The sequence below is a fragment of the Anomaloglossus baeobatrachus genome, chromosome 4 (genome assembly GCF_048569485.1).
Source record: "Anomaloglossus baeobatrachus isolate aAnoBae1 chromosome 4, aAnoBae1.hap1, whole genome shotgun sequence".
In the NCBI taxonomy this organism is placed as follows: domain Eukaryota; kingdom Metazoa; phylum Chordata; class Amphibia; order Anura; family Aromobatidae; genus Anomaloglossus; species Anomaloglossus baeobatrachus.
The window spans coordinates 449,130,586-449,145,248 of NC_134356.1; the positions used below are offsets into that span (position 1 = coordinate 449,130,586).

A 14,663-nucleotide genomic window follows, 5' to 3' on the forward strand; every position below is an offset into this window, starting at 1 on the left:
TCAGCGCAAACTGGAAAGTTAGGCCATGTGTCCTTGGGAGATTGTACCTGTGGACTTTTCTGCAGGTATTTCCGCAAGTTCATGCATCAACTCCCCGGAATCCGGAGCTATCCATTGCTGCGGTATTTCTGCGGAATTGTTGCGGTAAACCTAAGGGAACAGTACAGATTTCGTGTGGAATTCCCGCCCTGTATCTCCACAGTGGAAAAGCAGGAATTCCGCAGATAGTTCTGCATGAATAATGGACATGCAGTTACGTGCGGCTGCGGGAAATCCGCAGCATTTTCCACAGCCGCAAATACCGCAGCATTGATACAGCTCTCCCCACATCCCATAGGATAACATGGGGAGTGTCTGTACTTGCGTAAACCCGCAGATTTATCTAGAAAATCCACGGTTTTTCTGCACCAAATTCCGCAGTAACTGTCTCCCATGGGCATATGACCTTAGGCTCTGTGCCCACGAGACAATGTACCGGCGGATATTTCCGCAAGTTTGTCCGCAGGTTTCCCGCAGCTGCTACCTGGAATCTGCAGTTATCCATTTCTGCGGGTTCCGAGCATTTTTGTTGCGGTAAACCTGAAGGACAAGTGCGGAAATACCTGCGGCATTCCTGCGCTGTGTCTCCATAGTGGAGGAGCGGGAATTCTGCAGATATTTCCGCATGAATAATTGACATGCAGTTACGTGTGGCTGCGGGACATTTGCAGCATTGATACAGCACTCCCCAAATCACATAGGATAACATGGGGAGTGTCTGTACTTCCTAAAACCTGCAGATTTATTTAGAAAATCCAGATAAATCCGCAGGTTTTCCTCTGCAAAATCCGTGGGTACATTGTCCTGTGGGCACATAGCCTTAGACTGCCAGTTAAATAGGGTTTGTCAGATAATTAAGGAAATTAGCACCAGGTGCCAGATTAAAGCCTGCTTTACACCTTACAATTAAGCATACGATATCGTATGCGATGTGACACGCCCCCATCGTATGTGCGGCACGTTCAATTTGTTGACCGTGTTGCACAAACGATTAATTGCCGTCACACGTACTTACCCCTCCATAAGACCTCGATGTGGGTGGCGAACATCCACTTCCTGGAGTGGGAGGGACGTTCAGCGTCACAGCGACGTCACAATGTGGCCGGCCAATAGAAGCGGAGGTGAGCGGGACGTGAACATCCTGCCCACCTCCTTCCTTCCGCATTTCCGGCGGGAGCCGCGGGATGCAGGTCAGATCTGTTCATCGTTCCCGGGGTGTCACACACTGCGATGTGTGCTTCCTCGGCAACATTGAACAACCCAGACGTGCAATGTTTAGCAAATGAACGACGTGTATGCGATGAACGTTTTTACATTCAATCGCAATCGCATGTAGCTGTCATACGCTACAACAACACTAACGATGCCGGATGTGCGTCACCTACGACTTGACCCCGCCGACACATCGTTAGATATGTTGTAGCATGTAAAGCCCGCTTTACACCAATAACTTGCAGGTATCTGAAAGTGTTCTCTAATTTTGATCAGTGTTCTCTTTAATTTATCTCTATCTCTATTTCATTTTTATTATGTGCTTTACAATAAATTGAATTTATGAAATAAGGTTAAAATACTGCTAGTTTACTCATGTTAGGATATAATCACATTGGACGACACAATGACTTTTTAATATCTAGGAAATTGTGTGTGCTCTAATTTTCATCTCCAGTGTAGACCCACACAACTCTGCTACATATGCACATATAATAATAATAAAAAAGTTTTATTTATATAGCGCCAACATATTTCGGAGCACTATACAATCAGGTGGGGGCTTGTATAGACAAAAACAAAAAATAGCACATAATTCAGCAGCAACAGTAGGAATGAGGGCCCTGCTCGAAAGCTTACAATCTATGGGGAAAGAGGGGGACACAAAAGGTGAAGCACACTTGTAGACCTGGCCGGCCATTGTTATGCTAGTTAATTGGTTACATATAAAGATGAATGATCTGGTTATTAGACAGTAATCTTTTGGGTGCCCTTACGTGCTATTGCTTGTATGTAGGATGTGATGACAGACATAGGAGAGAGAAGGTTACGAGTAGCATTTAGAAGGTGGGACGGGGGAGCGTTAGGTTAGTAAGTAATTATAAGCTTGTCTGAAGAGATGTGTTTTTAATGTATGCTTAAAAACTTGGGGGCTGGATATTAGTCGCATTCTTTGGGGTAGTGCATTCCAGAAGACTGGCGCAGCACGAGAAAAGTCTTGGAGACGGAGGTGTGAGGTTCGTATTATGGAGGATGTTAGTCTAAGATCATTTGCGGAATGAAGGGGGCGGGTGGGATATATGGACACACACAGCTGTTACATATGCACATTTATAGACAAACGGCTCTGCTATATGCACATTTATAGACACATGGCTCTGATATATGAACTTTTATAGATCACTCTGCTACATGCATATTTACATACACACATATCTCTACTCCATGCACATTTACACACTATACATTACCACATCTTGCCTTTCCTTCCAGGTATGTGACTAACTCAAGGACTTTTTTAAGGTCATGTGAACATTCTGGTGGAAAGGTGGAGATCATCAGCTGCTCAGGTTGTGTGGCCTTCGTGCAGGTCCAGTAAGCTTCCTGTCCTGCTCTGAAACAGTCACATAGATCAATGTTGACAAGGAGAGAGCAGTTCTCTTTGTGATCAGAAAGCACACAATGTCTGCATTCTCCTCTGTGACATGACGCTGCCTTCAGACTATAAGACATGCATACTTTTCAGCAAAAGTTTTTCTTGTTCAAAAGTGTGCCTTTATAATACTGAAAAATACGGTATATGGTCATTGATTAGCTCTTTCAGAAATAATAAAAACTGAATTTTCTTTGTTGTGCCAGATATATTCACCCCATTTTATTCTGAAATTTGTGGAACATCTGATGCCACAGACTTAGGGGTACTTTGCACTGTGCGACATCGCTAGCATCGGCTAGCGATGCCGAGCGCGATAGTACCCGCCCCCGTCGCACATGCGATATCTTGTGATAGCTGCCGTAGCGAACATTATCGCTACGGCAGCTTCACATGCACTTACCTGCCCTGCGACATCGCTCTGGCCGGCGACCTGCCTCCTTCCTAAGGGGGCAGGTCGTGCGGCGTCACAGCGACGTCACATGGCAGGCGGCCAATAGAAGCGGAGGGGCGCAGATGAGCGGGACGTAAACATCCCGCCCACCTCCTTCCTTCCGCATAGCCGGTGGAGGCAGGTAGGAGATGTTCCTCGCTCCTGCGGCTTCATACACAGCGATGTGTGCTGCCGCAGGAACGAGGAACAACATCGTATCTCCTATTGGTGCGACATTATGAAAATGACAGACGCTACACAGATCACCGATTTTCAACGCTTTTGCGATCGTTTATCGGCGCATCTAGGCTTTACACGTTGCGACGTTGTTACCGGCGCCGGATGTGCGTCACTTTCGATTTGACCCCAACGATTTCGCAGTAGCGATGTTGCAACGTGCAAAGTACCCCTTAAAAGGAATCTTTCAGTAGGATCAACCTTCCTAAGCCATCTATATGGGCATGTAGATTATAAGAAGCTAAAAAAAAAAAATCGTTTATGATCAAAACACAGATCAGCATGAGAATCTGCCTCCAGAGCTTTTTTTTTTTTTTATTTATATACATGAAAAGGTAGTATCAGACATGTAGATAAGGAGAGCAGTCAGTCATTACATGTCTCACACTTGTAATGCTTCCTTTCATATAAAATAAGCTCTGGAGGCAGACCCTGAGAGATCTGTGTCTGGTCCATAGATCTTAACAGTTCATTTACATATTAAGAAAAACATGGATTTCTCAGGAATAAAACATCGGATCGCAGATATCAAGGTATCATTTCATTCAGCTTTTTATGGTCTACATGCCCATATAGAGGCCTTGGGAATGTTTACCCCACTGAACGGTTCCTTTTAAGATCATTTGGGTCCTTTCAGATATTTGTGTCCTATTTCTAAAAATTTTCTTTGCTAGGCCTCGCTTACATGAGCGTATAAATTGGACTAGTGCAATGTGAGAAAACCCACATTGCATTCAGACTAATGGTAGTAAATGATTCAGAGCAGATCTACTATTTTTTTTTCTCTCACCTGTATTCAGGATGAGGGAAAAACTCACAGCATGCTAAATCGGATGAGACTCGCCAATGCATGTCTGTGGGTGTGAGAACAAAACGGACAGCATCTGTATACTATCCGCGATACATTACAATTCTGTATCATAGAATACTAAATGGTCCTATAAATGATTCTAGAATAATAGTGGCTGAGAAAAAAAAAAAACGGATGGCATACAGATATCATACGGACCCTAGGTGAGAAAAAAGAAAAAAAAACAAAAATCGCACACTTACATGACATGAAATACCAAACAGATTTCGCTTGATGTAGTCTCCTGGATGAAAATCTGTCAGGTTTTTTTTTTTCTTTTTTTTCAGACGCTCATGTGACCTCAACCTAAGGCCGAGGTGAAATGAGTGTATGGCATCGGATGCGGGAGGATCAGATGCGATATGCTAATGATACTCCGCTTAAACTCTGTTGTGAGCGTGAGCCGAGTGTTATCTACTGTGATCTGATTTTCTCACATGTGAGAATCCAAGTGCAGGTTACGAGAAGATGGAGAGATTAACTTCATTTTCTCCTTTGTCTGTCCCTGTCTCCCTGCGTATATCGGACTTCACCCCAATGACACCAGTGCAGTCTGATGTTTCACATGCACCCATAGACTTGTATGGGTGCGAGTGGGCCGAGATACGCTGCCTATTGCAGGATGCTGTGTGTGTATATATATATATATATATATATATATATATATATATATATATATATATATATAATATATATATATATAATTTTTTTTTTTTTTTTTTTTTTCCTCCTTCCAATTTGCCATGAGAAAAAAAATCTGCTCTGCTCTGAGTCAACAAGAACAGTAAAGGATTATTTTTAGAGTAGAATTTTTTTTTATAGAAAAGTGCAAAATATATATATATATATATATATATATATATATATATATATATATATATATATATATATATATATATATATAAAAATATATCCTATATATATATATATAACAGTGATCTATACATACTGGCGCCGCTGGGGTACATAATTATTAATGGGCAAAATTCATAATACTAGCATGGGGTGATTATAAGAATAAATAATTATATACAATATCAAAGATTATTTGCAAAAGTGCATTATTTTAAATATGTATATAAATCTTTAAAACACCAAATATACAAAGAATTAAACCATGCAGTTAATAGCACGTTAAAACATATATTGGTATATAACACCCATGTAAAAAGAGCCCTATATTGCAGTCTTAAGTGCTGAAAGAAAGTGCCAAGTGCAATGCTCTGATCACTGATTATCACAAGCCTGTTAGTATTGCAAGATGTGCTAGGTATATGTTACTCCCTATTTCAAGTGGCGGATACCAGACGTATTCACTAAATAATTATAGGATGCATAAGAGACATAACATCCTGCACAATACTTACCATGACTCACTCCACGTCCCGTCACCCCAACATATGTTTCGCCTTTTCTTCTTCGGGGGGCGTGTTAGGGTGAGAGGCTGCGGTCTTTTTATAGTGTGTTATAAGATTCAAAATTGCCGGCATCTGTTTATTACGGCGCATAGTCCGGGACACGGGGCTGTGCATAAAGATTGCCTCCAATCTGTGGATGTGAGACGCACGCTGCGTTCCATTAGTCACAAGGCAACGGAGACTTCATCGCGTCAAAAAGTACCACTAAGTGGAGGTAACAGCATCGCGATCCCAGGTATGCGCATTGCACAGAGAAAGCAAAATATATAAATGTCAGATTACGTGTGGATTTCCTTAAAATAAACAAGTGCTTACAATCATTGTGTATACAACTTACTGTGTAAGGACACATTACTAATACTAAATGGAAAAATATTAAGTAAAAATATACTGATTATCCAATGATTTATATTTTATATAAACATATACATATCAATGATGGAGTACAAACAAAGTATAGAACTGATCATTACAAAAAATATTAAATCCATGTATATATTAGTATAGAACAATAAATATATATTTTTCATTAACATATACAGTATTATCCGCAAATTATATAAGTCACCTACTGTATGCACTGTAGAAAATAACCAATGAATCATGACTTTTTTATATATATATAAAAATAAATATATAAAAGTAAATGTATGAAATAACTAAAAAAATGTGTATATCGCAAAAAAAGTAAATGTACATGCTGTGAATATAGCAATAAGTAATATTGCATTAAATAAGTATTATGCATCGTGAAATTGAAAAAATGGCTATACAATATTACTTATTGAGATATATATATATATATATTTATATTTATATATATTTTGCACTTTTCTATAAAATATAAAAAAAAATTCTATTCTAAAAATAATCCTTTACTGTTCTTGTTGACTCACATCCATGTCTCTGTTGTATTTATGTGGAATTCTCATTGAAATTTTATATTTGTAACAATTTTAAATAATATAAAAGATAAAATATTTTATTACTCAGTTTTTCTATAGCTTCATTGTTCTGAGAATACTAATAAGACATTGTGTGTTATATATAGAATCTGACCAATTTTCATTCAGGAAAGGAGGAGTGAAATCTGTTTGGTATTTCACATGTCATGCAAATGGGCGATTTTTTTTTTTTTTTTTCTTTTAGCGTTTTTTTGTCTTGCCTAGCATCCGTTTGACAGTCTGTATACCATCCGTAAGCAATCCGTTTTGGTTTTCTCATCAACTATTATTCTAAAATCATTTACAGGACCATTTACAGTTTTATGCTATAGAATGGTAATGTAGCCGTAAAATTCTGTGTAGTGTTTGATTTTTTTTTTTTTATTTTATTTTTTTGTCACACCCATAGACTTGCATTGGTGATTTTCAGAGAATTAACGCATCCACACGCAGCATGCTGTTCGTTTTGTCGTTTGCATATTCTCCTCGTGTTTGCATGGATTTCGTCCGGGTACTGCGTTTTTCTCTCACACTCCAAAGACATACTGATAGGGACCTTAGATTGTGATCCCCAATGGGGACAGTGTTTCTGATGTATGTAAAGCACTGTAGAATTAATAGTGCTATATAAGTGAATAAATATTATTTACCTGAATACAGGTGAGAAAAAAATCGTAGATCTCCTCTGCTTCATTGTATAATATTGGTCCAAGTGCAGTGCGAGATTTTCTAGCATTGCACTCGTCGGATTTATACTCTTATGTGAGCGAACCCTAAGGCCTTGTGCGCACTGTGTGTTACCCGCGGATTTGCTGCAGAAATTTCTTGAGAAATGTTTGTAACCTTTCTGCAGACATTTCCCAGCAAAACCTATGAGAAAGAAAAATAGCTGTGCGCACACTGCGCTTTTTTCTCAAGAACATTCTTTCTGCAGAATTTCTTGAGAAAATTTCTTGAGAAAATGTGCATGTCACTTCTTTTCCGCAGGTACCTGCGGTATTTCACTCCATTCACTGTAATGTAATTGCAAAATACCACAGGTAGCAAATAATGTGCGGTATAGCCGCGGTTTACCTGCGGTAATGTTCATCGCTGCCTGCGTTTTGCAGGGAAGGGATGTCATTATGACAGGAAGAGGAAGCGGAGCAGAGAGTAAACACACACACATCACAGACACAGACATAGAATACACACACACACAGACATATAGAATACACATACAAATCAAACGTACATATAAAAAAGAAAAAACGTGTGCTCCGCTGTATTTTTACCGTCCAGCTGAGGTAAACACACAGCGGCGGCCCGGTATTCTCAGGCTGGGGAGGGCGAGGGCCAGGGTTAATGCCCCCCCCCGCAGCCGAGAAGATCAGCTCGCACCTGCCCCGGGACTGTTGCATCCATTATGTGACAGTCCCGGAGTGTCCCCGACTCTTCCAGATTGCCGTGATGCGGTGGCAATCCAGGTCATAAGGAGTTAAATGGCAGCGAATCGCTGCCATTTAAGTCCAGGCTTAATCATGGCAGCGTCTATGAGACAGCTGACATGATTAACCCGTAAGTAAGGTGAATAAACACACACCTAAAATTCCTTTATTTTAAATAAAAGACAAAAAGCCCCCTCTTTCACCCCTTTACTAACCCCCCCCCAACACACAGCTCTGGCGTAATCCACGCAGGTCCCACGATGCTTGCATCTAGCCGCGACTGACACACAGCGCTGAATGCAGCCTCGTCACGAGCCTGCAGAGGTAACTACAGGTCATTTCTCACGGTCGGTAATGTGAACACACTATCGCTCGTGAGAAATGCAGTGTGTGCTCACAGGGACTCTATCTATTGATTGATCTGTCCTCTATCTATCCCTCTATCTATCTATCTATCCATTATCTATCTATCCATTTATCTATCTATCTATCCATCTATCTATCCATTATCTATATATCTATCCATTTATCTATCTATCCATTATCTATCCATTTATCTATCTATCCATTATCTATCTACCCATTATCTATCCATTTAACTGTCTATCTATCCATTTACCTATCTATCCATCTATTATCTATCTATCCATTTATCTATCTATCCATTATCTATCCATTTATCTATCTATCTATCCATTATCTATCCATTTAACTATCTATCTATCCATTTATCTATCTATCTATCCATTATCTATCTATCTATCATGATGAAATGAGGAAGAAGGAAATGACATCATATATAATTTTTTTCTTTTTTTTTTCTTTTTCAACATGCTTTATTTATATATTATTGCCGTTACAGCATAAAAAACTGCAGGGACCAACCTGCGGAAAAAACGCAGCAAAAACGCAGCAAAAACGCATGCGTTTGTCCCACGTTTTTTTACCGCAGGTGCGGTAATCTTCAACTCCCAGAAGTTTCTCAAGAAATTTTCTTGAGAAAAATCACTTTTCTAGTGCGCACATAGCCTAAAATTGAGAGCAGGATGACATGTTGACAAGCAGTTGTTCACTGATGAAGATGATGAAGCAGTTGTCTCCAATAAGATCTACAATAAACACAATTCAAATGCATCAAAAACTACAGAATAAATAGCCCAAATAGCAGAACATATACATATTTCCACCACTACTATCACCAGTATCGGAGTTTACTATATTCTCAATGTCATTGGTGAATATTGTTGGGCTGCATTCCCACATCTATATGTGCTAGTCCGTGGGTCTCCCGGCCTGAACAGCATAGGATTCATAGGATTATAAATCGCCTCAACGAAGGAAGAGTCTAAATATTCCTATTGGACATCGTGGTTACATATTTGTATTTAACTTGTAATTTGTCATTTGTTGAATATATATGCCAATTTTTTTGCTAAGCTACAGTTTATGCATAAAAATTCTGTGACATGATGAAGTACAGTACTGTTGTGTGTGTGCTGCTGGTGATTGAATGACATGTATTAAAGGCAGAATAGATACTTTTAGTGCAGGTTTCCTATTATTTAATGGGATTAAGCCACAGAACTATTTATTGGACTATACCACTAGTTTTATATGTTCATGTTCAGTCTGATGTCCATAATCATGAAGATAGTGATCTGGATATACTCGTTGCATGTGCATGGTGCATATTAGGATGTGAATATCCCGATACTTAGTATCCTATTGCTGAGACTTTAAGGCTAGTTTCACACTTGTGTTGAACGGTATCCGTTGCATTGCGTAGTGTGACGGATGCAACGGATGTGTTGCATATAGTGGCACAACGGATGCAACGGATGCTGCAAAACAACGGAATCCGTTTTGATTTTTTTTTTTTTTACAGTTTACCGGCAGCAGACTATTGTGAACGATCAGCTGATCGCTCCCAGCAGCCGGGTGATCAGCTGATCGCTCCCAGCAGCCGGGTGATCAGCTGATCGCTCCCAGCAGCCGGGTGATCAGCTGATCGCTCCCAGCAGCCGGGTGATCAGCTGATCGCTCGGCCGCTGAGAATGTGTGTGGGGGGCGGAGTGCGGAGTGGGTGGAGCCGAGCGGGGCCATGGTGCTGAGGACAGGTGTGTGTGTGTGTGTGTGTGTATATACATGCGGAGTGGAGTGCGGGAGGGGGCGGAGCCGAGCGGGGAAGTGTCGAGCTCCCTGCACACGTGGCCAGGGTAAATATCAGGTAAAGCACTTTGCTTGGTTACCCGATATTTATCTTGGTTACGGGTGCAGGGAGCCAGAGAGAGCATGCGCAGTGAAATCCTAAGGATTCCGCTGCTCAAAAAAAGGTTACATGCTGCGTTCCTCCCGCTGGGCGGAAGCAACGCAGCGTCGGCCAGCGGAAGCAACGCAGGTATTTTTGGCACAATACGTCATCCATGCAAGTCTATGGGAAACGTTAACGGATTCCGCTGTTTTCCAAAAGGGCCGATTGTGACGGAAGGAAAACAACAAGTGTGAAAGTACCCTAAGTCCTTTATAGATGCTGACACACACTTTATGCCTTGTGGGATATGTAGCAGTGTCTTTTTGCAAGCACATTGCAATTTTAGCCATACAAGACCTTGAGACAATCCCCCTAGAGAGAGCCTGTTACACAAAGGCCCAGATTCATTGAGGTGTTTATGCCAGAATTAACTTAAATTCAATATTTTTGCAACATTGGGCATCATCATCTCAGTCTTGGACAACGATGCCTATAATCTTGAAACGTTCTGCCACTTTAGTGAGTGTAACTTACTCCAGAAATGTAGTGAATGAAGTACACGTCCATCGGTGACACTTGGCAGTTAATAGACTCATGGATTAGCTGCATCGTACTCCAGCCAACCTTGGTACTCTATTTATGTGGATACTTTTTCCAAAGTACAGTAACCATTTAATTGCTTACAGATTTACAGCATATACACAGGCTATAGTTCCTGGTCAGCTTGGATAGAAGATGAATCTCACAGCACAAGTGAATTGCATACAATGTAATAAAGCGTCCTCATCCCATAATTACAATGTATTAATTATTTCCGTTATTCTGTATGTAGCTACAATGCCTTGAGAAAGTATTCATCCCCTTGGCTTTTTACCTATTTTGTTACATTACAACCTGTGTTTAAATATTTTTATTTCATCTAATTTGTGTGTGATGCATCAGCACAGTCTTAGTTAAGGAAATGAAGTGAGCAAAATATAGACAAAAATTATGGGATAAAATAAATAATTGCCATGTGCATATGTATTTACCCCTTTTGCGATGAATACCCTAAAAATTTCTGGTGCAAGCAATAACATTGATAAATCACATGCTTAGTGACAGAAAGTCCACCTGTGTGCAATCTAATTGTCCCAGGGTCGGTCACAGGAGCTGCAACGCCATTAAAAGCAAGAGGCACCACTAACCAAACAACACCATGAAGACCAAGGAGCTCTCCAAACAAGTCAGAGACAAAGTTGTTGAGAAGTACAATTCAGGGTTCGGTACTAAAAAAATTATCCCAATCTCTGATGACCCCCCCAGAGCACCACCAAATCCATTATCAAATGGAAAGCACATGGTACCACAACAAATCTGCCAAGAGACGGCTGCCCACCAAATCTCTCAGTCTGGGCGAGGAGGGCATTAGTCAGAGAGGCAGTACAAAGACTAAAGTTAACCGTGAAGGAGCAGAAGAGTTCCCAAGCAGAGAGTGGAGTATCTGTCCATATGAACACAATAAGCTGTACATTCCATAGAGCTGAGCTTTATGGAAGAGTGGCCAAAAAAGCCTACTTACAGCCAAAAACTGGAAGGCTCATTTTGAGTTTGCCATAAGACATGTTTGAGACTCCCTAAATTTATGGAGGAAGGTGCTGTGGGCAGATTAGGCCAAAATTGTACTTTTTGGCCACCCAGGTAAAGGATAGGTCTGGCACCAAACCAACACACATCATCCCCACTGTGAAACATGGTGGTGGCAGCATCATGCTATAGGGATGTTTTTCGGCAGCAGGGGCAGAGAAAATGATGTGAATCAAGGGGAAGATGGATGGTGCGAAATACAGGGGTATTCTTAAGCAAAACCTGTTTGTCTGTCAGTTGTTTGAGGTTCACCTGCCAGCAAGACAATAACCCAAAGCATACTGCTAAAACAACACTGGAGTGGTTTAAGGGGAAACGTGTAAATGTATGGGAGTGGCCAAGTCAAAGCCCAGACCTTAATCCAATTAAGAATCTGCTGTCAGACCTCAAGATTGCTGTTCACCAGAGGAAACCATCTAACTTGAAGGAGCTGGAGCAGTTTTGCTTTGAGAAACAGGAAAAAATCCCAGTGTCAAGATGTGGAAAACTCACAGAGACTTATCCAAAGTAACTTGCAGCTGTAATTGCAGGAAAAGGAGGCTCTACAAAGTACTGACTTTAGGGGGTGAATAGTTATGCACACTGAAGTTCTCAGTTATTTTGTCCTATTTGTTGTTTGCTTCGCAATAGAAAGAAAAGCAAATGTTCACAGGTGTAGGCTTGCTCTTTACATGAATGGATACAAAACCAGTGAGATTCCAGTTTGTGAGAAAGCAAAACACAAAAACTGCAAAGGGAGCTAAATACTTTCACAAGGCACTGTGCTGTGATGCTATTTGTGTACACGTGTGAGGAGGAGGCGGTGATGAAGGGGTTAAGCGTAGAGCTCTTCCTCTTCTTGCAGGGTTAATGGGTGCCACTAGAGGGGGCCTGTGGATCTCTTCTGGACCTCACTGTTTTTATGACTGCTTCCTCTTTCCCCCTTCACCACTGTAAAATGTCCCGTCCATATTAAATCTTGGGCTGGAGCCTAGCTGTAGTAGTTTCCAAAGCAGGGGGCAGCCATAGCCCACCCATAGACCCTCTGCTTCTTCTCTGGGCCTCCAGCGTGAAGCTTCGTAGGAGAGGCCTGGCCATTATATAGGCCTCTCAGAAGCCCCAGCCTGTAGTAGGAATTGGAGGAAAGATTGCAGGCATGGCACAAGCACTGACACAAGAGGAGGAACAGGTAAATTTCACTGTATTTTCTATGGCATCGGCTTAGCAGAGCTGAGTTTGTCAGTAAATCGTGTGCGAATCTGCAGGTAACAAACTCCTCTTTATTCCCAATATGTATCTGCAAACCAGCGGTGTAATGCGCAATGTGTGTTCTGGAGCAGCCGTTATTATATGGCAGAAGCCGAGATATTCTGCGTTTCGCTAGATATTATTCCTTCTATCTAATTGCTGGGATTTCTGAGCCATTTTAAAAAGTCAAAGATCCTTTTATTATTATTTAAAACCTTGCTTGCTCGTGTTCATTCACACAGGACCTTTGCGCAGCAGACTGGCTAAAGGGGAAAATTTGCAAAAACTGCACAATGTGGAAGAGTTTTGGTGAAATCCCATCCACCATATTGCTGCTGAAAGAAGCAGGATATTTTCTGTATACAGAACACAACGGAAAATCAGGATACCAGATTGTGGGGTCTTGGGCTACTAGAATGAGGGTGCTCCCATGCTAACTGCAGTGAGGGCTATGAATGGAGAGGTGGTTACGTATGTGTGGCGGCTCCGCTGCATGTCCTTGGGACTGACCGCTCCATAGCGGTTCTACAGAGTGCTACTGTCAATCCAATCAGATTGTGTTGGCCACACCATCGGGGGTCTTGGGCTACTAGAATGAGGGTGCGCCCATGCTAACTGCACTGAGCGGTATGAATGGAGAGGTGGTCACTCGTGTGGCAGCTCCACTGCATGTCCATTAGACTGACCGCTCCATAGCAGTTCTGCAGAGTGCTACTCTCAATCCAATCAGATTGTGTTGGCCACACCATCGGGGGTCTTGGCCTACTAGAATGAGGTTGCGCCCATGTTAACTGCACTGAGCGGTATGAATGGAGAGGTGGTCACTCATGTGTGGCAGCTCCACTGCATGTCCATTGGACTGACAGCTTAGTACCACGCTCGGCTTTCCCCGCCATAATATATAATAATAATCTTTATTTCTATAGCACCAACATATTCCGCAGCGCTTTACAATTCAGGAGGATCATATACACTCTTGCACCCCTCCAATCTATCCTAAACTCTGCAGCCCGCTTAATCCACCTCTCCCCTCGCTACTCCCCAGCCTCGCCACTCTGCCAATCCCTTCACTGGCTTCCCATCGCCCAACGACTCCAGTTCAAAACATTAACCATGACATACAAAGCCATGCACAACCTGTCTCCTCCCTACATCTGTGACCTAGTCTCCCGGTACCTACCTGCACGCAACCTTAGATCCTCACAAGATCTCCTTCTCTGCTCCTCTCTTATCTCCTCTTCCCACAATCGTGTACAAGATTTCTCCCGTGCATCCCCCATACTCTGGAACGCTCTACCTCAGCACATCAGACTCTCCACGACCGTGGAAAGCTTCAAGAGGAACCTCAAGACCCACCTCTTCCAACAAGCCTACAACCTACAATAGCCTTCAGCCCAGTAGACCACTGCGCAACCAGCTCTGTCCTTACCTATTGTACCAACACCCATTCCCTGTAGACTGTGAGCCCTCGCGGGCAGGGTCCTCTCTCCTCCTATACCAGTCCGTCTTGTACTGTTAATGATTGTTGTACGTATACCCTCTTTCACTTGTAAAGCGCCATGGAATA

General features: G+C 41.9%; 1 protein-coding gene across 1 annotated transcript in view; it reads left to right on the forward strand.

Moving 5' to 3' along the window:
* Positions 1 to 12,744: 12,744 nt before the first annotated feature.
* Positions 12,745 to 14,663, forward strand: part of PTPN9 (protein tyrosine phosphatase non-receptor type 9) — a 43,615-nt gene continuing 41,696 nt past the window's right edge. Inside the window, exon 1 of the mRNA XM_075345584.1 lies at positions 12,745 to 13,037. Coding sequence (XP_075201699.1) covers positions 13,005 to 13,037 — 33 coding nt within the window. The 5' untranslated portion in view covers positions 12,745 to 13,004. The remainder of the gene's footprint in view (positions 13,038 to 14,663) is intronic.